This window comes from Cheilinus undulatus, linkage group 3, assembly GCF_018320785.1.
Source record: "Cheilinus undulatus linkage group 3, ASM1832078v1, whole genome shotgun sequence".
Taxonomy (NCBI): Eukaryota; Metazoa; Chordata; class Actinopteri; order Labriformes; family Labridae; genus Cheilinus; species Cheilinus undulatus.
In genome coordinates, this window is record NC_054867.1 from 56,818,824 (window position 1) to 56,846,275 (window position 27,452).

The following is a 27,452-nucleotide window of genomic DNA, read 5'->3' on the forward strand; positions in this document are numbered from 1 at the left end:
CTGTGGTCTTATACACTTCTTGTGCCTTTTCAGCGTGCTCAGTGATGTTTTTGTGCCGCCACAAGAGAGAGAGCTGCAGGGAAACTTCCTGTCAGACAGGAAGTGTACAAAGTCGGTTTTATACTTCGAGGAAAAAGACAAAAAAATCATCTTTAAAGTCGTCACATCAAACGAGCAGCAGGAAGAGGACACTGATGAAGAAGGCCTCTTATGGGCTGTTATGTGGTTTTTGTTGCTATTATTTGATTTGTGCGTGACTTCTTCATGTTTTTCATGTCGTAAAAACTTTTCAGATTTTCTCTGCCACAGGCATGAAGACGAACCAAACCTCATGTTTTCAGTACGACTGAAGTTTAAATCAGTTAGACTGGAGAAAATGCTGGAAATAAAACGGACTACATGACATTTTCTGGATAAAGTTTGGTGACTTTCAGGCTCAGGACCTGAGAGTTAACCCTGCGTGCTCAGGACTGTCACACCTGTTCACACCTGAGCACACCTGGTCACACCTGATCACACCTGTTCATACCTGTTCACACCTGTTCATACCTGTTCATACCTGTTCACACCTGAGCACACCTGTTCACACCTGATCACACCTGTTCACACCTGTTCACACCTGTTCATACCTGTTCACACCTGATCACACCTGTTCACACCTGTTCACACCTGTTCATACCTGTTCACACCTGAGCACACCTGTTCACACCTGTTCACACCTGTTCACACCTGTTCACACCTGAGCACACCTGTTCACACCTGTTCACACCTGATCACACCTGAGCACACCTGTTCACACCTGTTCACACCTGATCACACCTGTTCACACCTGTTCACACCTGAGCACACCTGTTCACACCTGAGCACACCTGTTCACATCTGTTCACACCTGTTCACACCTGTTCACACCTGATCACACCTGAGCACACCTGTTCACACCTGATCACACCTGAGCACACCTGTTCACACCTGGTCAGTCTCTCCACATTCATGCACTGATAGCAGAGGGCGCTATGGGAGTATTAGCCAATCCCACCACCGCAGCAGCAATGTGATCTTTGTTTTTATTCTAACATTTTGAGGTTTCTCTACATCAGATGAAACCGTGCAGTGAAGTGTGGACGTGAGCAGACTTTAGTCAGACATGTTTGGAACATACTGCAGGGATCAGAGATGTCATACTCTGCAGGAACGCCTCTCCTGGATCATCCTCAGGTTCAGTCTGAGTCTGGGTACAGAGCTGCAGATTTCACACAATGGAGCAGACGCTTTAGTGAACGTAGCGGTCAGATGTAAAACAGGGAGGAGTCAGAGAAAAGCCGCTCCATCAGCAGATCCTTGTCTGTGTCAATAAAGATTATCCAAACAAAAACGCGCCCTCTCTAACCGCCTTCAGTCATCTGTCAGCTTTGGTTAAAGGGAAACTCCCTCTCTTCATACAGGTGGCTTTTATCTGCTTGTCATTTACCCATAAGGCTGTTCAGCAGGACTGTATATTTACCGTCTGAAGTGGTAATGTGGACCGACTCGTGGCGTTGGCGGACATCATTACTGAGCTGTGTCTGTGCTTTACTGGCTGTTACTGCAGGGTTCATGGAGCCAAAGAGGATCTGACTCTTGATCTGCACAGACCGGGAGCCCGGTCTAGTCCCAAAGAAGGCTGCAAGAAATACCTCTAAAACCTGCAGGAGAGTCTGGGGAGGGATACAGCAGGACGAGGTTGGTTAGGGAAGAACTAGTCACCTCAGGAAAGCCAAAATCCTTGGTTTACTCTTACGGGAATGGGTGCCTGTGAAGCTGCTCAGGGCTGTGGGACGCTGCCTGGAGCTTCACAGATGTGCCAGGTCTCTTGTCATCAGTCGGTGAAAAGCGTTGCACTCGTGGAATGCAGCGCAGGCGGAGTATGTGTATTTTTGAGGTTCCACTCCTGTATCGGCCTCTTCGGCCCTTTAGACTAATATCTGCCCCTGGTAAATAAAGTCAGTAGTAGATGCTGCTCTGTTGTGTCATACCTATTTGATAACAGCTCTCTGCACACCTAACAGCTGATTCAGAGAGGATGTGGCCTCCCACCAACTCTGGTCTGTTAGAAATGAGAGAAATGAACAAGAACTGACAGAAACATCAGCATTGGTCCTGACTTTCACAATCAGTGATCTATGTCTGTACAGTATCTGTGGTGAGTTTGAGCTAAGGCCAGGTCTGTACACTCATTTATAGTTCATCATCAAACATCAGGAGCCACAAACGCTCCGGTGCTGTAAGGTCATCAATCATGCCCCTCAAATCTAACATATAGCGTTAGCTTAGGGAGTGAAGCTCTGCCAAAACTGAAACCAGCTGATCTCACACAAGCCCTCATCAGCTGATGGCCAGCTGATTCCCTTTAAGCACACTACTGGTTAACTGTAGTCTGTACTCCACCCCAGCTCCTCCTTATCCTGCTAGACTTAAACAGGGTCATGGTGTGGTCACTGATGCCTGCTCCGCTCCGCTCTGGTGTTTCTGTGTCTCTCCCCGCCTCAGGCTTTACCCACCAGCAGCAGAAAAGCAGGAGTGTTTCTGTTCCTGCTTGATTCTTCCCACGTAGGCAGAGCAGGAGAAGGGCAGAGGGATCAGACCACCAAATATCAATAACAACATAAGTGCAGATTAATAACCAACCATGTGTGTCTGTCGATAAAGTGTCTGACTGAATTCACCCCTCATCTTCTGTCTGGTTTGACACCCTGACCTGACATCAACAATGATATCATTCTGGGACACTGAGAGTGACTGTTGAATGTGTGTTTCTATGTCCTGTAGATCTCTGGCTTTATTTCCTGAAAAGAAATGCTTTAACATTTCTAGTTCACTAGCTTTGATTGAAAGCACCATAAGAAGTCTGGACACACGCCCTCACCACGCTTTCTCTGCAGCACATGCTTTGGAAGGAAGAATCCCATGGGAATCAGAGAGTGGGTGTGTATTTGGTTTGGCAAGCTTTCCTCTGCATGTTCTGCACACACAGGTCCGTACACACTGATCACGTGTGAGCGCATGTTGGAGTTTTAGGAACCAGAAGCTCCGCTAACTGCTGCCAAGACTCCAGAGACACCTGTTGGCCTTATCAGTCAGACTTATAGAATCTGTGTGTGAAACACCTGGAGCTGCAGCTTCTATTATCAGTCTTTCTGCTGCAGCAGCCGCTCTATCACCGCCCACATCAATAACGTCTAATATTAACAACCACATGTTCCTGTTTCTGTCTAAATACGCCACTGTATCCGGTTCAAACAGACGGAGAAGACGTATCACTTTGGTCTTTGCTTAAACGGCCTGTTTCAGTGGATCTGCCTGACTCCAACCAGCCGTTCTAACGGCTGTTTCAGACTCGGTGGTGGTCTGATATTCAGCCGTGCTTTCAGACTGCCTGCATGAGCGCCGCATCTTACACAACTTCTACACACATCCCAGCAGCTGAGAACCTTGAAAAGAGAAGGTTTGCCTATTTTTCACATGGGCCATGTGCATCTCTAGGCCAAAAATGGAGGTTCACCCTGGACTGGTCACTACCCAATCACAGGGCTGACATTTAGAGATGACCACCAGGCACGCTCAAACTCATGGCCAATTTAGAGTGACCAGTTAGCCTAACGGGCATGTTTGTGGTGGGAGGAAGCCGGAGAACCTGGAGAGAACCCCACATGCACAGAGGAGGGGAACTAGCAATGGATGCCTGTGACCTTTGACCCTGATTGCAGCACTGTATTAAAACTGGGCATCATTCTGTGATGGATATTAACATGTGTGCTCAGTAACACTTTAGAAAACCAGCACGGACTCCACCAAATCACCGGTCTATTATAAAAGGCCACAGCAGAGAGTCCGGTCTAAACCGGCCCTCTTCTAGAGAGAGAGATAACGTCAGCTATGACCTGGCGCTACACCAACACAGACTGATAGAGGCTGATATCAACAGCTGACTCCTCTGGTCCTGAGCTCATTTGACAGGGACTGGCTCAAAGAGGAGAAGTGTGCTGTGGTCTGATAAGTCCACCTTTGGAGATGATGACCTTCGTGTCCTCCGGGCTAAAGAGGACAAGGACCATCCAGCTCACTGACCCTGCAAAGCTTAAAGGCCAGAATCTGTGATGGTGGGGGGGTGTAGTAGTGGCCACGGCGTGGGTCACTGTCACATCTGTAGCAGTGACACTGAGAGCTACAGCTCCATCCAGACAACAGCTACCTCTGGGACATCCATCCTGAGTTTAGCTAGACACATTCTGCAGGAGTTACAACAGCGTGGCTTCACAGAAAAGAGGGAGGGGCCTAGACTAGCCTGCAGTTAGTCCAGACGTCTCCCACTGAAAATGCATGGAGCATTATGAAGCACAAAATAAGACAACGGAACCCCTGCACTGCTGAGCATCTTCAGATGCAGAATCGGACTCTAGAATATTTCAGCAATCTCCAGTCCTCAGAGGCTTATGGCTGTTATGATGTAGCACAGAGGTAAACATTCTCCTGTCCCAACTTTTTTGTAGCGTGTTGCAGGTGAAAGATTCAGAGAGAACGTACAGTTCCAAAAAACAATGAAATGTTCCAGTTTGAACGTTAAACATGTTCAACTGAATATAGGTTGGAAAGAAACTCCATTAAATTCACATTTTGCACATTTTTCAACTTTTTTGAATTTCTATTTGTTTCTGGTGTTCATGAATACAAGAGTAGCAGTAAGAGATCTAAAAAGCTTCAGTTATCAGGATAAATGATGGTTCTTTATTCAGAGAGGTTAATGGGTGAACGCTCTGTCCACAGGGGGCGCCAAAGTCAAGTTTTCTTCCTCAGTTTCACTCTGATATTTCTTATCCTGGTTGTTTTTGGATAAATGTTGGTTTGCGGGCTGTTCCATCCTGTTATAGCAGCCGTCTGTCAGCCATCAGGATCAATGGGGATCCTTCGTCAGATGTCCGATAATCATCATCAGTCACGGCTCTGCCTCTAAGACCTGCTGCTGCTATCACTGAGCTCCAAAGAGCTGCTGACTAATGACATTAGAATCAGTCTGACTAGAGCTGCTTCATCCCAGATGAACTCCAGAGGAAGAGCGCCGCTGCTTTACTGAGTTTTTATTGGCTAAAGCAGCTGTTATCTCTCCAGACAAACACTTCCTCATGTTTCTGATCTGTTCAAATGAAAATAAAAGAAATGTTTCAACGCCTCTGTCCTCCCTCTCAGGTCAGTGTGTGAATGTTTCAGTGACACCTCTGTCATACGTCGACCCGGCTCTGTAAACAGAGTCCCGCCCTTTCTCATTGTTCCTCCTGGGAAAGTATTTCAGCGGAGGAGTGAATCACAGCGTCAGCTGCTCTGGTATTCACAGACAGAGAGAGAGAGAGGGCAGTGGTCGAGCCACAGCACTGACTAAAGGAACAGCCCGTCATGACCCGGTTTAGTCTGAAGGTTTCTATACTTCTGTATGTTCTACAATAAAAGAGTGAAATATTTAAAGACTTTTTAGTTTTAATGTTGAGAATTACGGCTCAGCTCACAAAAGAATCAAAGATCCACCATCAACACCAGTCCGAAAGAGGATTTCAGTCAGGAACCGTCTGCCAACAAACCCCTGATGTGGGGTCATAGATGTCCTTTATTATCAGTTTCTAATCCTTTCTCAATGCTGTTCTTTATGTTTGGTGGTGTGGCTGTTCTGGGGTCTCCCCGTATTCCCACCAGTCTATGTAGAAACCATCCAGCAGGAACAGCTAAAATCCCTGTACTTCCTGTCCCTGTAGGAGATCCTGAGGCAGGGAGAGGAGCAGAAACAGCAGAGCAGATACAGCAGAGCAGAAACAGCAGAGCAGAAACAGGAGAGCAGAAACAGCAGAGCAGAAACAGGAGAGCAGAAACACCAGAGCAGAAACACCAGAGCAGAAACAGGAGAGCAGAAACAGCAGAGCAGAAACACCAGAGTAGAAACAGCAGAGCAGAAACACCAGAGTAGAAACACCAGAGTAGAAACACCAGAGTAGAAACACCAGAGCAGAAACACCAGAGCAGAAACAGGAGAGCAGAAACACCAGAGCAGAAACAGGAGAGTAGAAACACCAGAGCAGAAACAGGAGAGTAGAAACAGCAGAGCAGAAACAGCAGAGTAGAAACAGCAGAGCAGAAACAGCAGAGTAGAAACAGCAGAGTAGAAACAGCAGAGTAGAAACAGCAGAGTAGAAACAGCAGAGTAGAAACAGCAGAGTAGAAACAGGAGAGCAGAAACAGGAGAGCAGAAACAGCAGAGTAGAAACAGCAGAGTAGAAACAGCAGAGTAGAAACAGCAGAGTAGAAACAGCAGAGTAGAAACAGCAGAGTAGAAACAGGAGAGCAGAAACAGCAGAGCAGAAACAGGAGAGCAGAAACAGCAGAGCAGAAACAGGAGAGCAGAAACAGCAGAGTAGAAACAGCAGAGCAGAAACAGGAGAGCAGAAACAGCAGAGCAGAAACAGGAGAGCAGAAACACCAGAGCAGAAACAGGAGAGCAGAAACAGCAGAGTAGAAACAGCAGAGTAGAAACAGCAGAGCAGAAACACCAGAGCAGAAACAGGAGAGCAGAAACACCAGAGCAGAAACACCAGAGCAGAAACAGGAGAGCAGAAACAGCAGAGCAGAAACACCAGAGTAGAAACAGCAGAGCAGAAACACCAGAGTAGAAACACCAGAGTAGAAACACCAGAGTAGAAACACCAGAGCAGAAACACCAGAGCAGAAACAGGAGAGCAGAAACACCAGAGCAGAAACAGGAGAGTAGAAACACCAGAGCAGAAACAGGAGAGTAGAAACAGCAGAGCAGAAACAGCAGAGCAGAAACAGCAGAGCAGAAACAGCAGAGTAGAAACAGCAGAGTAGAAACAGCAGAGTAGAAACAGCAGAGTAGAAACAGCAGAGTAGAAACAGCAGAGTAGAAACAGCAGAGTAGAAACAGGAGAGCAGAAACAGGAGAGCAGAAACAGCAGAGTAGAAACAGCAGAGTAGAAACAGCAGAGTAGAAACAGCAGAGTAGAAACAGCAGAGTAGAAACAGCAGAGTAGAAACAGCAGAGTAGAAACAGCAGAGTAGAAACAGGAGAGCAGAAACAGCAGAGCAGAAACAGGAGAGTAGAAACAGCAGAGTAGAAACAGCAGAGCAGAAACAGGAGAGCAGAAACAGGAGAGCAGAAACACCAGAGCAGAAACAGGAGAGCAGAAACAGCAGAGTAGAAACAGCAGAGTAGAAACAGCAGAGCAGAAACAGCAGAGCAGAAACAGGAGAGCAGAAACAGCAGAGTAGAAACACCAGAGCAGAAACACCAGAGCAGAAACAGGAGAGCAGAAACACCAGAGTAGAAACAGCAGAGTAGAAACACCAGAGCAGAAACAGCAGAGTAGAAACACCAGAGCAGAAACAGGAGAGCAGAAACACCAGAGCAGAAACAGCAGAGCAGAAACACCAGAGCAGAAACAGGAGAGCAGAAACACCAGAGCAGAAACAGCAGAGCAGAAACAGGAGAGCAGAAACACCAGAGCAGAAACACCAGAGCAGAAACAGCAGAGCAGAAACAGCAGAGCAGAAACAGGAGAGCAGAAACAGCAGAGCAGAAACAGGAGAGCAGAAACACCAGAGCAGAAACAGGAGAGCAGAAACACCAGAGCAGAAACAGCAGAGCAGAAACACCAGAGCAGAAACAGGAGAGCAGAAACACCAGAGCAGAAACAGCAGAGCAGAAACACCAGAGCAGAAACAGCAGAGCAGAAACACCAGAGCAGAAACAGCAGAGCAGAAACACCAGAGTAGAAACAGGAGAGCAGAAACACCAGAGCAGAAACAGGAGAGCAGAAACACCAGAGCAGAAACAGGAGAGAAGAAACAGCAGAGCAGAAACACCAGAGCAGAAACACCAGAGCAGAAACAGGAGAGCAGAAACACCAGAGTAGAAACAGCAGAGTAGAAACACCAGAGCAGAAACAGCAGAGCAGAAACACCAGAGCAGAAACAGGAGAGCAGAAACAGGAGAGCAGAAACAGCAGAGTAGAAACAGCAGAGCAGAAACACCAGAGCAGAAACAGCAGAGCAGAAACAGCAGAGTAGAAACACCAGAGCAGAAACAGGAGAGCAGAAACACCAGAGTAGAAACAGCAGAGCAGAAACACCAGAGCAGAAACACCAGAGCAGAAACAGCAGAGCAGAAACAGCAGAGTAGAAACACCAGAGCAGAAACACCAGAGCAGAAACAGCAGAGTAGAAACAGCAGAGCAGAAACACCAGAGCAGAAACAGGAGAGCAGAAACAGGAGAGCAGAAACACCAGAGTAGAAACAGCAGAGTAGAAACACCAGAGCAGAAACAGCAGAGTAGAAACACCAGAGCAGAAACAGCAGAGCAGAAACAGCAGAGCAGAAACACCAGAGCAGAAACAGCAGAGCAGAAACAGCAGAGCAGAAACACCAGAGCAGAAACACCAGAGCAGAAACACCAGAGCAGAAACACCAGAGTAGAAACAGCAGAGTAGAAACACCAGAGCAGAAACACCAGAGCAGAAACAGGAGAGCAGAAACACCAGAGTAGAAACAGCAGAGTAGAAACACCAGAGCAGAAACAGGAGAGCAGAAACAGCAGAGCAGAAACAGCAGAGCAGAAACAGCAGAGCAGAAACAGCAGAGCAGAAACAGCAGAGCAGAAACACCAGAGCAGAAACAGCAGAGCAGAAACACCAGAGCAGAAACAGCAGAGCAGAAACAGCAGAGTAGAAACAGCAGAGTAGAAACACCAGAGCAGAAACAGGAGAGCAGAAACACCAGAGCAGAAACAGGAGAGCAGAAACAGCAGAGTAGAAACAGCAGAGTAGAAACAGCAGAGCAGAAACAGGAGAGCAGAAACAGCAGAGCAGAAACACCAGAGCAGAAACAGGAGAGCAGAAACAGCAGAGCAGAAACAGGAGAGCAGAAACAGCAGAGTAGAAACAGCAGAGTAGAAACAGCAGAGCAGAAACAGCAGAGTAGAAACACCAGAGTAGAAACAGCAGAGTAGAAACACCAGAGTAGAAACACCAGAGTAGAAACACCAGAGTAGAAACAGCAGAGTAGAAACACCAGAGCAGAAACACCAGAGCAGAAACACCAGAGCAGAAACAGCAGAGCAGAAACAGCAGAGCAGAAACACCAGAGCAGAAACAGCAGAGCAGAAACACCAGAGTAGAAACAGCAGAGTAGAAACACCAGAGCAGAAACAGCAGAGTAGAAACACCAGAGCAGAAACACCAGAGCAGAAACAGCAGAGCAGAAACAGCAGAGCAGAAACACCAGAGCAGAAACAGGAGAGCAGAAACAGCAGAGCAGAAACAGCAGAGCAGAAACAGCAGAGTAGAAACAGCAGAGCAGAAACAGCAGAGCAGAAACACCAGAGCAGAAACAGGAGAGCAGAAACACCAGAGCAGAAACAGGAGAGCAGAAACAGCAGAGTAGAAACAGCAGAGCAGAAACAGCAGAGCAGAAACAGCAGAGCAGAAACACCAGAGCAGAAACAGGAGAGCAGAAACACCAGAGCAGAAACAGGAGAGCAGAAACAGCAGAGTAGAAACAGCAGAGTAGAAACAGCAGAGCAGAAACAGGAGAGCAGAAACAGCAGAGTAGAAACAGCAGAGCAGAAACAGGAGAGCAGAAACACCAGAGCAGAAACAGGAGAGCAGAAACAGCAGAGTAGAAACAGCAGAGTAGAAACAGCAGAGCAGAAACAGGAGAGCAGAAACAGCAGAGCAGAAACACCAGAGCAGAAACAGGAGAGCAGAAACACCAGAGCAGAAACAGGAGAGCAGAAACAGCAGAGCAGAAACAGCAGAGCAGAAACAGCAGAGTAGAAACACCAGAGTAGAAACACCAGAGTAGAAACACCAGAGTAGAAACAGCAGAGTAGAAACACCAGAGCAGAAACACCAGAGCAGAAACACCAGAGCAGAAACAGGAGAGCAGAAACAGGAGAGCAGAAACAGCAGAGCAGAAACAGCAGAGCAGAAACAGCAGAGCAGAAACAGCAGAGCAGAAACAGCAGAGCAGAAACAGCAGAGCAGAAACAGGAGAGCAGAAACAGCAGAGCAGAAACACCAGAGCAGAAACAGCAGAGCAGAAACAGCAGAGCAGAAACACCAGAGCAGAAACAGCAGAGCAGAAACACCAGAGCAGAAACAGGAGAGCAGAAACAGCAGAGCAGAAACAGCAGAGCAGAAACAGCAGAGCAGAAACAGCAGAGCAGAAACAGGAGAGCAGAAACAGCAGAGCAGAAACAGCAGAGCAGAAACAGCAGAGCAGAAACACCAGAGCAGAAACAGCAGAGCAGAAACACCAGAGCAGAAACAGGAGAGCAGAAACACCAGAGCAGAAACAGCAGAGCAGAAACAGGAGAGCAGAAACACCAGAGCAGAAACACCAGAGCAGAAACAGCAGAGTAGAAACAGCAGAGTAGAAACAGCAGAGCAGAAACAGGAGAGCAGAAACAGCAGAGCAGAAACACCAGAGTAGAAACAGCAGAGCAGAAACAGCAGAGTAGAAACAGCAGAGTAGAAACACCAGAGCAGAAACAGCAGAGTAGAAACACCAGAGCAGAAACAGCAGAGTAGAAACAGCAGAGTAGAAACAGCAGAGTAGAAACAGCAGAGTAGAAACAGCAGAGTAGAAACACCAGAGCAGAAACAGCAGAGTAGAAACAGCAGAGTAGAAACACCAGAGCAGAAACAGCAGAGTAGAAACAGCAGAGCAGAAACAGCAGAGTAGAAACAGCAGAGTAGAAACAGCAGAGTAGAAACAGCAGAGCAGAAACAAGTCCTGTTTCTGTTTCTATGTCAAAAAGAGACTGGTCCAGTCTACCTTTTGACCTTTTCCTGATTATGGAGATGTTTTGTCCATGAATGCTGTACAGTGTTAATCATGGAGCTCTGAGATTCATCACTAACTGATTTCTGACTCATCATTGTTCTTTACATTCTAAAGTCACCTGGACTTCTTTGAGCACACGTGGTCTTGGACATTGGTACGTCTTCATTTATTCTGGATGACCTTTCCTCTCTGTTAATCTTGAAGGATGGATTGCACCTCTTGCGTTTGTTTGATTTTGTGCAGTTTGTTGTTCTCAAAGTCTGAACTGAGCTGGGAAAGAGGGCTTTTAGCTTCTCTGCTCCTTTAGCCTGGAATAATCTGCAGACTGAATTTAAACTGCAGAACCTGGTGACTCTGAATGTCTTTAAATCTTTAGTGAAACTCTTGAATTCAAACTCTCTGAATGCCACTGTTTTAGCTGATGATTCTTTATTATTGTTGTTTATATCTGGTGTGTATTGTTGTGAGTTTGAGCGCATGTGTTGTTGAAACTGTACTGCTGCCGTTCTTGATCAGGTCTCCCTTGAAGAAGAGATCTTTGATCTCAAAGGGACAAACCTGGTTAAATAAAGGTTTAATTAAAAAAAATGACACTGACTAAGTCAGATGTGGCATAAAGGAGGAGCTGGGGTGGAGGAGGAGAGGGCAGCAAAGTCAGAGTAGTTTAAATACGGCAGCATGAGTACAGTTAACCAATAGTGTGCTGAAAGGGAGTCAGCTGATGAAGGCTGGTGTGAGATCAGCTGGTCTCAGTTCAGTGGCAGTACTGGACACTGTAGCCTGAACCAACACTGATGTTGACCTTCTGTAAAATTATACTAGTTTATGCCCTCAGTGCTTGGTCTGACCCCCTTTCTCATGGATTCCTGCGTCTCTGCTCATGTCATGGAGCTGATCAGTCCGCGGTCCTGCTGGGGGGTTATGAAGTCCAGGTTCTCTGAGAGCAGCTGGTCTGGATTGTTGAGTCTGGGGTCTCTCATCTTCCAGAGATCCTCTATGGGGTTCAGGTCAGACCAGTTCAATCAAACCCAGTAACACCAGGGTCAGAAAACCAGTTTCTGGTACTTCTGGTTTCATTGTGGGATGGTGGAAAGGAGATCAGGATCTCCATAAGGCTTCACGAAGGTCTCTAAAATCTCCTGGTAGACAGTTCTGGACTTGACCAGTGGACCAACATGGACCCACAAACCGTCACTGACTGTGGAGACTGGAAACACTGGACTTCAAGATCTGAAGGATTCTAGGCGTCTGATCCACCTCCAGACTCTGGGTTATAATTTTAGCTAAAACTGTGTGTCTCTAGTAAATACCCCCCCCCCCCACACACACACACACACACACACACACACTGTGATGTTTATGGAGCCTACAGTGACTGTCACTAACGGTGTAATCACTTTTATTCATGCTGATTTATTTGAAATTGCCCCGAACAAGTTTGTGAGAGTCAGTCAGCAGTGATGGAGCCTTGAGGTGATATCTGTGTGTTTGGAGTGTTTTGGGGGGATATCTGTGTGTTTGGAGTGTTTTGGGGGTGATATCTGTGTGTTTGGAGTGTTTTGGGGGTGATATCTGTGTGTTTGGAGTGTTTTGGGGTGATATCTGTGTGTTTGGAGTGTTTTGGGGGTGATATCTGTGTGTTTGGAGTGTTTCTGGGTGATATCTATGTGTTTGGAGTGTTTTGGGGTGATTTCTGTGTGTTTGGAGTGTTTCTGGGTGATTTCTGTGTGTTTGGAGTGTTTTGGGGTGATATCTGTGTGTTTGGAGTGTTTCTGGGTGATATCTGTGTGTTTGGAGTGTTTTGGGGTGATTTCTGTGTGTTTGGAGTGTTTCTGGGTGATTTCTGTGTGTTTGGAGTGTTTCTGGGTGATATCTGTGTGTTTGGGGGTGATATATGTGTGTTTGGAGTGTTTCGGGGTGATGTCTGTGTGTTTGGAGTGTTTTGGAGTGATTTCTGTGTGTTTGGAGTGTTTTGGGGGTGATATCTGTGTGTTTGGAGTGTTTCGGGGTGATGTCTGTGTGTTTGGAGTGTTTCTGGGTGATATCTGTGTGTTTGGAGTGTTTTGGGGGTGATATATGTGTGTTTGGAGTGTTTCGGGGTGATGTCTGTGTGTTTGGAGTGTTTCTGGGTGATATCTGTGTGTTTGGAGTGTTTTGGGGGTGATATATGTGTGTTTGGAGTGTTTCGGGGTGATGTCTGTGTGTTTGGAGTGTTTTGGTGTGATTTCTGTGTGTTTGGAGTGTTTTGGGGGTGATATATGTGTGTTTGGAGTGTTTGAGGTGATGTCTGTGTGTTTGGAGTGTTTGAGGTGATTTCTGTGTGTTTGGAGTGTTTTGGGGTGATATCTGTGTGTTTGGAGTGTTTCTGGGTGATATCTGTGTGTTTGGAGTGTTTCTGGGTGATGTCTGTGTGTTTGGAGTGTTTTGGGGTGATATCTGTGTGTTTGGAGTGTTTCTGGGTGATATCTGTGTGTTTGGAGTGTTTCGGGGTGATGTCTGTGTGTTTGGAGTGTTTTGGGGGTGATATCTGTGTGTTTGGAGTGTTTTGGGGGTGATATCTGTGTGTTTGGAGTGTTTCTGGGTGATATCTGTGTGTTTGGAGTGTTTCTGGGTGATTTCTGTGTGTTTGGAGTGTTTTGGGGTGATTTCTGTGTGTTTGGAGTGTTTCTGGGTGATATCTGTGTGTTTGGAGTGTTTCTGGGTGATATATTTGTGTTTGGAGTGTTTTGGGGTGATTTCTGTGTGTTTGGAGTGTTTCTGGGTGATTTCTGTGTGTTTGGAGTGTTTCTGGGTGATTTCTGTGTGTTTGGAGTGTTTCTGGGTGATATCTGTGTGTTTGGAGTGTTTTGGGGGTGATATATGTGTGTTTGGAGTGTTTCGGGGTGATGTCTGTGTGTTTGGAGTGTTTTGGAGTGATTTCTGTGTGTTTGGAGTGTTTTGGGGGTGATATATGTGTGTTTGGAGTGTTTCGGGGTGATGTCTGTGTGTTTGGAGTGTTTTGGAGTTATTTCTGTGTGTTTGGAGTGTTTTGGGGGTGATATATGTGTGTTTGGAGTGTTTCGGGGTGATGTCTGTGTGTTTGGAGTGTTTCTGGGTGATATCTGTGTGTTTGGAGTGTTTTGGGGGTGATATATGTGTGTTTGGAGTGTTTCTGGGTGATTTCTGTGTGTTTGGAGTGTTTCTGGGTGATATCTGTGTGTTTGGAGTGTTTTGGGGGTGATATATGTGTGTTTGGAGTGTTTCGGGGTGATGTCTGTGTGTTTGGAGTGTTTCTGGGTGATATCTGTGTGTTTGGAGTGTTTTGGGGGTGATATATGTGTGTTTGGAGTGTTTCGGGGTGATGTCTGTGTGTTTGGAGTGTTTTGGAGTGATTTCTGTGTGTTTGGAGTGTTTTGGGGGTGATATATGTGTGTTTGGAGTGTTTCGGGGTGATGTCTGTGTGTTTGGAGTGTTTCGGGGTGATATCTGTGTGTTTGGAGTGTTTTGGGGTGATATCTGTGTGTTTGGAGTGTTTCTGGGTGATGTCTGTGTGTTTGGAGTGTTTTGGAGTGATTTCTGTGTGTTTGGAGTGTTTTGGGGGTGATATATGTGTGTTTGGAGTGTTTCGGGGTGATGTCTGTGTGTTTGGAGTGTTTCGGGGTGATATCTGTGTGTTTGGAGTGTTTTGGGGTGATATCTGTGTGTTTGGAGTGTTTCTGGGTGATATCTGTGTGTTTGGAGTGTTTCTGGGTGATGTCTGTGTGTTTGGAGTGTTTTGGGGTGATATCTGTGTGTTTGGAGTGTTTCTGGGTGATATCTGTGTGTTTGGAGTGTTTCTGGGTGATATCTGTGTGTTTGGAGTGTTTTGGGGGTGATATATGTGTGTTTGGAGTGTTTCTGGGTGATTTCTGTGTGTTTGGAGTGTTTCTGGGTGATATCTGTGTGTTTGGAGTGTTTTGGGGGTGATATATGTGTGTTTGGAGTGTTTCGGGGTGATGTCTGTGTGTTTGGAGTGTTTCTGGGTGATATCTGTGTGTTTGGAGTGTTTTGGGGTGATATCTGTGTGTTTGGAGTGTTTGTGATGTCTGTGTGTTTGGAGTGTTTTGGAGTGATTTCTGTGTGTTTGGAGTGTTTTGGGGGGGCTATATGTGTGTTTGGAGTGTTTGGGGTGATGTCTGTGTGTTTGGAGTGTTTCGGGGTGATATCTGTGTGTTTGGAGTGTTTTGGGGTGATATCTGTGTGTTTGGAGTGTTTCTGGGTGATGTCTGTGTGTTTGGAGTGTTTTGGAGTGATTTCTGTGTGTTTGGAGTGTTTTGGGGGTGATATGTGTGTTTGGAGTGTTTCGGGGTGATGTCTGTGTGTTTGGAGTGTTTCGGGGTGATATCTGTGTGTTTGGAGTGTTTTGGGGTGATATCTGTGTGTTTGGAGTGTTTCTGGGTGATATCTGTGTGTTTGGAGTGTTTCTGGGTGATGTCTGTGTGTTTGGAGTGTTTTGGGGTGATATCTGTGTGTTTGGAGTGTTTCTGGGTGATATCTGTGTGTTTGGAGTGTTTCTGGGTGATGTCTGTGTGTTTGGAGTGTTTTGGGGGTGATATCTGTGTGTTTGGAGTGTTTTGGGGGTGATATCTGTGTGTTTGGAGTGTTTCTGGGTGATGTCTGTGTGTTTGGAGTGTTTTGGGGTGATTTCTGTGTGTTTGGAGTGTTTTGGGGGTGATATCTGTGTGTTTTGGAGTGTCTCTGGGGGATATCTGTGTGTTTGGAGTGTTTTGGAGTGATGTCTGTGTGTTTGGAGTGTTTTGGGGGTGATATCTGTGTGTTTGGAGTGTTTTGGGGGTGATATCTGTGTGTTTGGAGTGTTTCTGGGTGATATATGTGTGTTTGGAGTGTTTCGGGGTGATGTCTGTGTGTTTGGAGTGTTTCTGGGTGATATCTGTGTGTTTGGAGTGTTTTGGGGGTGATATATGTGTGTTTGGAGTGTTTCTGGGTGATTTCTGTGTGTTTGGAGTGTTTCTGGGTGATATCTGTGTGTTTGGAGTGTTTTGGGGGTGATATATGTGTGTTTGGAGTGTTTCGGGGTGATGTCTGTGTGTTTGGAGTGTTTCTGGGTGATATCTGTGTGTTTGGAGTGTTTTGGGGGTGATATATGTGTGTTTGGAGTGTTTCGGGGTGATGTCTGTGTGTTTGGAGTGTTTTGGAGTGATTTCTGTGTGTTTGGAGTGTTTTGGGGGTGATATATGTGTGTTTGGAGTGTTTCGGGGTGATGTCTGTGTGTTTGGAGTGTTTCGGGGTGATATCTGTGTGTTTGGAGTGTTTTGGGGTGATATCTGTGTGTTTGGAGTGTTTCGGGGTGATGTCTGTGTGTTTGGAGTGTTTTGGAGTGATTTCTGTGTGTTTGGAGTGTTTTGGGGGTGATATATGTGTGTTTGGAGTGTTTCGGGGTGATGTCTGTGTGTTTGGAGTGTTTCGGGGTGATATCTGTGTGTTTGGAGTGTTTTGGGGTGATATCTGTGTGTTTGGAGTGTTTCTGGGTGATATCTGTGTGTTTGGAGTGTTTCTGGGTGATGTCTGTGTGTTTGGAGTGTTTTGGGGTGATATCTGTGTGTTTGGAGTGTTTCTGGGTGATATCTGTGTGTTTGGAGTGTTTCTGGGTGATGTCTGTGTGTTTGGAGTGTTTTGGGGGTGATATCTGTGTGTTTGGAGTGTTTTGGGGGTGATATCTGTGTGTTTGGAGTGTTTCTGGGTGATGTCTGTGTGTTTGGAGTGTTTTGGGGTGATTTCTGTGTGTTTGGAGTGTTTTGGGGGTGATATCTGTGTGTTTGGAGTGTTTTGGGGGTGATATCTGTGTGTTTGGAGTGTTTTGGGGGTGATATCTGTGTGTTTGGAGTGTTTTGGGGGTGATATCTGTGTGTTTGGAGTGTTTCTGGGTGATGTCTGTGTGTTTGGAGTGTTTTGGGGTGATTTCTGTGTGGTTTGAGAGTTTCTGGTGACACAGGCGTGATTAAGGCGTTTTCCTGGGTTTTTCTCTGTTTGCAGAGCAGGTATGCGTTCGGTGTGAGAACTCCTCCGGGGAGTGTATCGGTTTAAAGGTGTCAGTCAGGAATGAAACACGCCTGGGTGTGGACATATCCCACGTTCCTCTGGGAGAATCAGTTTCATCATTAATGATCCTGTTGCTTCTCTGTCCTCATTTTTCATGGTAGATGGGATGTGGCTCTTTGTGTGTCATGTGCACACTCTTCCTCCATGTCTTCCTCTTCCTCCTGATATTTCTCTGTTTAAAGGTTAGTTTGCACAAACATTCAGTGGAACAGGCAGGAACCTGCATGCTAATCTCCCCCGGCTTTACTGTACAGCTTTATTAGAGCTTTCATGTGAGGAATGTCTTTGATTCATCATCTTAAACGTTGCTTCATTGAGCTGTTACTGTTCAGACCTCAGGCTTCAGGCCGGAGGACGACTTTTAGCCCTGAAGCACATTTAAAAACAGGCTGTAAATCAGCCAGTCAGACATTTAACTGCTGTTTTTCAGGTTCCAGATAAAGACCTTAGTGTGGGTGCAATAATGCTCAGGGTCAGGTGAGACTAGAACTCTGGATTTTTGACATTTTCTGGATGTTTTGTGTCACCAAGACTTCGAAAAGTTTAAATTTCATAGAAAGCAGCACATTAAACCCTCTCTGAAATGGTGGGTTTTTTTTGTTTGAAATGCTGAGGTGGACTGAGGATTTACCTGAGGTATGAAAATTAACTTTGTGGTTAAAAACAATAATAATAAAGTATAAGATTTCTCCTTTGTCTGCAGTCAAACCGTGTAAGAGATATTTATCTGTAAGACAAAGTTAGCATAAGTTAGAGATGTCAAATTCAACCTGAGCCAATATTTTTTAATCAAACACTGAAATGTATCAGTTTAACATCTGAGATATTGTTTATGTTCTGTTTGACAATCAATGACTTTTGTTTTTATTTTCATTTTAGACAGTGTCCCAACTTTTTTGGAATTGGGGTGATAGATCCATGGTTGTTTTGCTTGTTTTGTTAAAAACCTCATGGCAGCCAAGCCGGTCTTAAAGAACAGACTGAGTACCGCTGTTGTCCAGAGGGGGCGCCAAAATCAACAGTGAACTGATTATCAGTGTTATGTTCCTTTAAACAGAAAGACTGCTGCATGTTGATATGGACATTTAAAGCCAGTCTCATATTTACAGGATGAATGTATCATGGCTGGTCTGATATAAATGTTGACTTTATTACTGATTGAGGATGATGAGGGATGAAGAGTTTGACCGGTTTTAAATCCTGGAGGAACACTGATCTCTATCATTCATACTTCTTGACCTTCACAAAGAAAGACTTGCTGGAACTGAATATCTGCAAAAATACTCTCACACACCCTAACGGATGCCTGATAGCCTTATTTCCTTATATGGTCGTTCCTGTGACACACTGCTCTAATACACGTGAGGGTTGTAAACCGTTTCTGCAGGCTGCATGATCATATTTCAGTACACACACATATTGACAGGCTCAGCATACACAGAACAGCTGCCGTGAGGAAGACGTTTCCCTGGAAGAGAGATAAGGAGAGGAGGAGAGAGAGAGAGAAAGAGAGAGAGAGAGAGGAGAGAGAGGGAGAAGGAGAGAGAGAGAGAGAGAGAGAGAGAGAAAGAGAGAAGAGAGAGAGGGAGAAGGAGAGAGAGAGAGAGGGAGAAGGAGAGAGAGAGAGAGAGAGAAGAGAATGAGAGAGAGAGAGGAGAGAGAGAGAAGAGAGAGAGAGAGAAGAGAGAGAGGGAGAAGGAGAGGGAGAGAGAGAGAAAGAGAGAAGAGAGAGAGGGAGAAGGAGAGAGAGAGAGAGAGAGAGAAGAGAGAGAGAACAGAGAGAGAGAAAGAGAGAAGAGAGAGAGGGAGAAGGAGAGAGAGAGAGAGAGAGAGAAGAGAGAGAGAACAGAGAGAGAGAGAAGAGAGAGAGAGGGAGAGAAAAGAGAGAGAGAAGAGAGAGAGAAAAGAGAGAGAGAGAAGAGAGAGAGAAAAGAGAGAGAGGAGAGGAGAGATAAAAGAGAGAGAGGAGGGGAGGGGGGGAGAGAGGAGAGAGTTTGAGTTTTTAAAATTCATTTAATTAAAAAAATGAATTAAAAAAATTGTGACACAGGGTCACAGGATCACATATCACAGTACTTTACAAAAGAGAAAAAAATTGAATTACATTATCACATCTGCAAAAGTGAGAGAGAAGAGAGAGAGAGAGAAGAGAGAGGGAAGAGAATGAGAGAGAGAGAGGAGAGAGAGATTCTATTATTCCTTTTTTTGTTTGTTTTGTTTTGTTTTTTTTTTTGTTTTTTTTTTTTCTTTTCTTTTCTTAAGCATTATTGGTATTATTTACTTTATATTTAATTTACCATACTTTGTAAATGTAACTTCTTGCTTTGGCAACATGTTTTGATCCAAAATGTCATGCCAATAAAGCTTATTAAGCTTAATTATTATTAGCTAATGAACTCTAAACACCTGCAAAGGCTCCTGAGCCTTTAAATGGTCTCAGTCTGGGTCAGAGGGCTACACAAACACAGAGGACTGCAGACTTGACAGATGTCCAGAAGACAGTCATTGACACCCTCCACAGGAGGGTAAGCCACAAAAGGTCATTGCTAAAGAAGCTGGTTGTTTACAGAGTGCTGTATCCAAGCATATTCATAGAAAGCTGAGTGCACCAGCATAAGGGAGAACTGCAGCCTTGAGAGGATTGTCAAGCAAAATCCATTCAAGAATCTGAGGGAGCTTCACAAGGAGTGGACTGAGGCCAGAGTCAGTGCATCAAGAGCCACTATGCACAGACCAGTCCTAGACATGGATTACAAATGTGGCATTCCTCGTGTTAATCCACTCCTGAACCAGAGACAACATCAGAAGAGTCTTACCAGGGCTGTGGAGAAAAAGAACTGGACTGTTGCTCAGTGGTCTAAAGTCCTCTTTTCAGGTGAAAGTAAGTTTTGCATTTCATTTGGAAATCAAGGTCCCAGAGTCTGGAGGAAGAGTGGAGAGGACCAGAATCCACGTTGCTTGAAGTCCAGTGTGAAGTTTCCACAGTCAGTGATGATCTGGGCTGCCATGGCATCTGCTGGTGTTGGTCCACTGTGTTTAATCAGGTCAAAGGTCAGCACAGCCATCTACCAGGACATTTTAGAGACCTTCATGCTTCCTTCTGCTGACAAGCTTCATGCAGATGCTGATTTCATTTTTCAGCAGGACTTGGCACCTGCCCACACTGCCAAAGGTACCAAAAGCTGCTTCAGTGTTACTGTGATTCTGACCTGAACCCCATAGAGAATCTATGGAGGATGAGAGACACCAGACCCAACAATGCAGATGACCTGAAGACTGCTATCAAAGCAACCTGGGCTTCATTACACCTGAGCAGTGCCACAGGCTGATCACCTCCATGCCACGCTGCATTGATGCAGTAATTCATGCAGAAGGAAGCCCAACCAAGTATTGATGCATAGAAATGAACAGACTTTTCAGAAGCCTGACATTTCTGTCTAAAACATCCTTTTTTAATGATCTTATGGAATATTCTATTTTTTTGAGACACTGAATTTTGGGTTTTCTTATCTGTCAGCCATAATCATCAACATTTCAAGAAATAAAGGCTGAAATATTTCACTCTGTGTGTGATGAGTCTATATAATATACAGTGGATATAAAAAGTCTACACACCCCTGTTTAAATGCCAGGTTTTCGTGATGTAAAAAAATGACAGCAAGACAAATAATTTCACAACTTTTTCCACCTTTAATGTGACCTATAACCTGTACAACGCAACTGAAAAACAAACTGAAACCTTTAAAGGGGAAAAATATAAAATAAAAAACTTAAAATAACCTGGTTGCATAAATATGCACACCCTTAAACTAATACTTTGTGGCAGCACCTTTGGCTTTTATTACAGCTCTCAGTCTTTTGGGGTAGGAACCTATCAGCGTGGCACATCTTGATGTGGCAATATTTGCCCACTCTTCTTTGCAAAACCGCTCCAAATCTGACAGATTGCGAGGGCATCTCCTGTGCACAGCCCTCTTCAGATCACCCCACAGATGTTCGATGGGATTCAGGTCTGGATTCTGGCTGGGCCATTCCAAAGCCTCAATCTTATTCCGGTGAAGCCATTCTTTTGTTGATTTAGATGAAAGATGAAGTTCCTCTTCATCTTCAGCTTTCTAACAGAAGGCCGAAGGTTTTGTGCCAACACTGACTGGTATTTGGAACTGTTCATAATTCCCTCCGCCCTGACTAAGGCCCCAGTTCCAGCTGAAGAAAAACAGCCCCAGAGCATGATGCTGCCACCACCATGCTTCACTGTAGGTATGGTGTTATTTGGTGATGAGCAGTGTTGTTTTTGCACCAAATATACCTTTTGGAATTATGTCCAAAAAGTTTAACCTTGGTTTTGTCAGACCATAACACATTTTCCCACATGCGTTTGGGAGATTTCAGATGTCTTTTTGCAAAATTAAGCCGGGCTTGGATGTTTTTCTTTGTAAAATAAGGCTTCCGTCTTGCCACCCTACCCCATAGCCCAGACATATGAAGAAGACGGGAGATTGTTGTCACATGTACTACACAGCCAGTACTTGCCAGTAATTCCTGCAGCTCCTTCAGTGTTGCTGTCGGCCTCTTGCCAGCCTCCCTGACTAGTTTTCTTCTCATCTTATCATCAATTTTGGACGGACGTCCTGTTCTTGGTGATGTCACTGTTGTGCCATATTTTCTCCAATTGATGATGACGGTCTTCACTGTGTTCCATGGTATATTTAATTCCTTGGAAATTCTTTTGTAGCCTTCACCTGACTGATATCTTTGAATAATGAGATCCCTCTGATGCTTTGAAAGCTCTCTGCAGACCATGGCTGGTGCTGGAAGATGTGGCAACAACAATGTCAGGAAAGCCTACTAGAACAGCTGAACTTTATTTGGGGTTGATCAGAGGCACTTTAATTGGTGACAGGTGTGTGCTGACTCCAGTTTAACATGAGTTAGAATGTAATTGGTTAAATCTGAACACAGCCACATCCCCAGTTATAAAAGGGTGTGCACACTTATGCAACCACATTATCTCAGTTGTTTATTTTTACTTCACCTCCCTGAAAGATTTCTGTTTGTTTTTTAGTTGCGTTGTACAGGTTATAGGTCACATTAAAGGCGGAAAGAGTTGTGAAATTATTTATCTTGATGTAATTTTTTTACATGACAAAAACCTGGCATTTAAACAGGGGTGTGTAGACTTTTTATATCCACTGTATGGGTTTACCTTTCTGAAACAAGTGACAAAAAATATTGAGCTTTATCATGATATTATAATTTTTTGAGATGCACTAGTACTCACACATCTACAGTCATGAAAACCTACAGAGATGCCTGATGTAGCTGTAGCTTGGGTCAGATGTAGCTGATGTAGATGGTGCCCTGATTGGTTCTTAGTGCCTGCTAAGGTGCTCTGATTGGTTCCTCGTGCCTGTTGTGGTGCTCTGATTGGTTCCTCGTGCCTGCTAAGGTGCTCTGATTGGTTCTTAGTGCCTGCTAAGGTGCTCTGATTGGTTCTTAGTGCCTGCTAAGGTGCTCTGATTGGTTCTTAGTGCCTGCTGTGGTGCTCTGATTGGTTCCTCGTGCCTGCTAAGGTGCTCTGATTGGTTCTTAGTGCCTGCTAAGGTGCTCTGATTGGTTCCTCGTGCCAGCTAAGGTGCTCTGATTGGTTCCTCGTGCCAGCTAAGGTGCTCTGATTGGTTCTTAGTGCCTGCTAAGGTGCTCTGATTGGTTCTTAGTGCCTGCTAAGGTGCTCTGATTGGTTCCTCGTGCCTGCTAAGGTGCTCTGATTGGTTCCCCATTCCTGCTAAGGTGCTCTGATTGGTTCCTCGTGCCTGCTAAGGTGCTCTGATTGGTTCCTCATGCCAGCTAAGGTGCTCTGATTGGTTCTTAGTGCCTGCTAAGGTGCTCTGATTGGTTCTTAGTGCCTGCTAAGGTGCTCTGATTGGTTCCTCGTGCCTGCTAAGGTGCTCTGATTGGTTCTTAGTGCCTGCTAAGGTGCTCTGATTGGTTCCTCGTGCCTGCTAAGGTGCTCTGATTGGTTCCCCATTCCTGCTATGGTGCTCTGATTGGTTCCCCATTCCTGCTATGGTGCTCTGATTGGCCTGTAGTGAATGTCATAGACAGAGCATTTGTCCAGTCACGCTCTTAGTTTTATTGTGAAAGCTTCTGCCTCTCTGTGGTGTCACATGTGAAATATATCAGTATACGTAAAAGTCTACCTGGAATGTCGGCTCAGAGCTGCCACCATAAGAGACCTACAGAGTCAGTCAGTCTAGGAAAATGTTACTGGGAGCAGGACTAACAGACCTGGGAGGTCTGACATTTATTTTTTTGTATCTGACACACCAGACAGACTGTTCCCTTTATCTATTGCATGAATATATCTCACATTTATCTGGGAAAGCTCTCTGCCACATTCATGATGGGCCAATCAGAGCTAAATGACAAAATGATGTCACATGCCTGTGCCGGTCTAGAGCAAGCGGCAACCTCTGGTCCTGAAAAATGAAGCCAGTGTGGAAGTGCAGAAAAAGTGCAATCCCACAAGTGTCCACTAGAGGCTGTCTGCAGGAACAGCAGGAGTCCCGTCTGGACACCTGTTAAACAGCTGGTTTTGACACTAGAAATAAACTGGTTTACAGCCTGGTTCCCATTAGCTAGAGTCTTCATGTGCTCTCACTGTACGTGGTGGAATTTTTTGTACCACAATGGTTTAGATTATATTTAAGAAAAACCTCACTGCGCACTGATCGGCTTGTCTCATTTGATTGACAGATAGCTCGGCAGGCAGAGGCTCCGTTTCTGTCAACCAGAATGCTAGCTAGCTAGTGTACAGGAAGTCACGCTTAGTGGGCGGGCCTTTAGGTTGATCCAAAGTTTGGTTGAGACCGCGGATTGGCTTCAAGAGCCGTTTGAGTCTGCCTATTGTAAGCAGACGACTGACGCGGGGTTGGTCAGATTCTCTGAGCTGACAGGTTCATGGAGGAACTTCTCAGTGGATAAACTGATGGACATGTGCATCAACATCTTCTTTTCCAGGACAAGCTTTCAGCGTGGCTCTCTGCTCCTGATTTAATAAAGAACTGCTGTCCGTTAAACCCCGCCTCCTTCTCCTTGGAGGATGCTGATTGGTCTGAACCGTGTTGGGTTTGGCACAGATGTTTTGGATTGGAGCTTTTAAGGATGTATTTTCCTGAGGACAGACATGGAGTCTGGCAGATCCATCTGCCCTGCATGGTTAATTAAGCATGGCAGATGTTTGAGACCATGTATGTGTATAAAATCTCCATTTTCAGAGGAACTGCAGTATTCCAGTTCATAAGCTAACGTATAAACGGACAGTCTGCTGTCAGATGATGCCATAAATGTCATTTTCTAACGTTCTTATTTCTAAGGGGCATTTTTGTTGTGAAAAACAGTCAAAGGCAGCCAACAGTCAGATTCTGAAGCTGAAAACCTGGTCTATGTAGACCTGGCCTTAGTTCAGAATAGTTTAAACCTCAGCTAGTGAGTCAGGACCCACCAGTGGGTTGTGGTGACATCCTCAGAGGGTCCTGAAAACGTCAGGAGAAAAGTGTCAGAAAGCCTATGAGGTGATGTTTGAACATTTTTGTCTCTTTCTCCTGTCTACTGTCTGGGGTCCAAATAGTCTCCAGATTTTTACTGAATGCATCTGATTGGTTGAAACATGTCAGATATTCTGCTCATGAATTCTAATGAAGGAGTTGGAGGGGGTCCTGACTTTGAGAGACCACTAGCTTTGTTAGTATATTCTTGAATAATAAGGCTCTGGCTCCTGCAACTTAAATTACAATTTAAAAATACATTCTTTCCACCTCAGCTCTAGTTTGGTGGATGTTTCTTGGAAGTCTTCATCTCAGTGTGGGCTATGATGAAGACGATGCAGCAGACAGAGTATTAAACTGAGCATCTGCAGGTCAGAAGGTTAAAGACTTTAACCAGCAGCACTGACAGGTTTACAGGAAGAACACAATGCAGAAGGTCTGTCACTGCAGCTACAGAGAGCAGAGATGGAGAGGACCACAGCAGAGATGGAGAGGACCACAGCAGAGATGGAGAGGACCACAGCAGAGATGGAGAGGACCACAGCAGAGATGAGAGGACCACAGCAGAGATGGAGAGGACCACAGCAGAGATGAGAGGACCACAGAGAGGTGATCATATGGATACCTTAATGTTGAAAAGGTCTTTAACACATCAGTGCTGCCTTATAAACACTAACAGGAACTGAACGCTGCAGGGGAGAGCCCTTTAGGTTTAATCTGAGCTGATATCACCACTACATCAGTCAGGACTGTCTCTTCCACCACCATCTTTCAGGAGGACAGAGTTTGTCTTATTGTGAATATGAGCATATTACACATTTGCAGATCGTCCCAGAAATGTCTGACAGATGTTTCTGTGACCTCCTCTAATCATGACATCCAGAGTCTGTTGAGCTTTACTGTGCAGCTTTAGCCATGCTACCTACATTCCTCACATGCATCTATAAAAAGCTCATGACTGAGAAATGATCAGAGGGCTTCAGTCACTCGTGGATTTTCTTCATTATCTCTGGATTATTTTAAGGCCGTGTTGTAAAAATTCCACATATTTTTCCAGGAGATTTGTTGACACACAGAAGGCCCACTTCTCTCGCTAAAAGCATAAAACTGCAGGAATGTGTGAGGCTGTAAATTTAGTCTGACTCAGAGATGAATCCTGGGAGTAGTAGAGGCAAAGGGAGAGTTTAAGGAGTCACGAGTACCAGGAACCAGTATCCATTAGCAATTATGATATAAGCTGTTTTAAAAATAGAGATGCTCTAATTCAGTTTTCTGCTATTTACAGCAGCATCCAAGGATGTTTCCAGAATAAAGGTTACTCACTGTCAGAGGATGGAGGCTGTCCCTGAACACTCTAACGTAGAGATTCGCCCAGAGATGAACACCGTCTGTGTCTGCAGGGACATCAGCTGACCCCAGAGAGACTGTGGATCCACTGCATGTCTCCTCACTCTAACCCTATGTGGACAAAAGTATTTGGTCACACCTGTTAAGTTGTTTCAGTCAGACCAGTTTCCACAGGTGTATAAATCCTCACCTGTCCATGCAGTCTCAAACATCTGTGATCCTAAACGGGACGTTCTGAAGAGCTCAGGGACTTCTAGCGAGGTTCTGTGATGATGCAACCTTTACAATAAGATGATAAATTTAATCCCTGCTGGATATTCCACAGTCAGCTGTCAGTGATATTATTAGAAAGTGGAAGAGTTTAGGAACAACAGCAGCTCAGCCATGAAGCAGAAGACCAGGAAAACTCACAGAGCAGGGTCAACGACCTGCATGAAAGTCTCCAAGTCTGCTGATTCCAACGCTGCAGAGTTCTGAACTTCCTCTGGCATTAATGTAAACACTAAAACTGCAGCAGGAGCTTCATGAATGGGTTTCCATGGCAACAGCTGCACGCTAGCCTCACATCACCAAGTCAAACGCCAAGCATCAGATGGAGTGGAGTAAGGCTCACCGACACTGGACTGTGGAGCAGTGGAGACGTGTTCTGTGAGTGACCAATCATCTTCTCCCTTTACAGTCAGGTGGTGAGTCTGGGTCTGGAGGATGCTGGGAGAACGTTACCTGTCTGACTGTGAAGTCTGTTGCGTTCTTAATGCACCAATCAGCTTAAAGAACGGATGACCAGCAGACGTGTGCATGCTCTCCATGAGTCTGTCCTGTTAGTGCATAAATCATCTGAACCTGCTCTGGGCTGATGACGCTGTCTTTATAACCTGTTAAAGTCTCTCAGCAGTTGTTTTCAGGTGTTTTTCTCACCTGAGCCTCATAACTGATAGGTGTGCTCCACTGCTTTGACTTCTCCAACCTCTACATAACACTTTGTCTGAATGTTGAAATCCTGGAAGTGTTCCTGTTCTTCCCTGCCGGGGCTAAAACTACCCAGACTTCCCGAGTATTCAGTGCCCTTAGAGCACACAGAGAGGAGGAGGAGGGATGCTGCAGAGCAGCTCAGAGCCTGCTGCATCAATCATTGTTGAGATGTCAGAAAGAGCCAGGCTTGCAACACTCAAACATGCACAGTCCCACACACAGGAGACCAATGAACCAAACATTCAGACACACACTGCTGTGTTCACACACGCTGCACATGTGACATCTCAGCTGCTGTCTCCTGAGAGGCAGCAGCTCTGGAACAGCAGCACCAGCAAGAGGATGGAAGCAGTTCCTCCTACTGAGAACACTCTAATACAGTCACGTGACCTAAGACGGTCTTCATGTTTATAGTCTGATAAACCCAACAGCAGACAAGAGCCCGCCCACTGAGCTCCACTTCCTCTCAGCTAAGCTAGCACTAAAGCTAGCCTTCTAGAGGTAGCATCTGCTAACAAGCTATGTGTCAGTCAAACGAAATGAGCCAATCAGTGGGCAGTGAGGTTTTTCCTAAATATAATCTAAACCACTGTGGCACAACCCCCTGGATGCTGCTACTGTGAAAGCAGCGA

General features: G+C 45.4%; 1 protein-coding gene across 1 annotated transcript in view; it reads right to left on the reverse strand.

Moving 5' to 3' along the window:
- Positions 1-563: 563 nt before the first annotated feature.
- The window catches only part of LOC121507355 (E3 ubiquitin-protein ligase TRIM35-like), an 82,109-nt gene continuing 55,220 nt past the window's right edge, over positions 564-27,452 (reverse strand). The window contains 4 exon segments of the mRNA XM_041783638.1: positions 564-579; positions 680-709; positions 830-869; positions 1,502-1,694. Coding sequence (XP_041639572.1) covers positions 564-579; positions 680-709; positions 830-869; positions 1,502-1,694 — 279 coding nt within the window.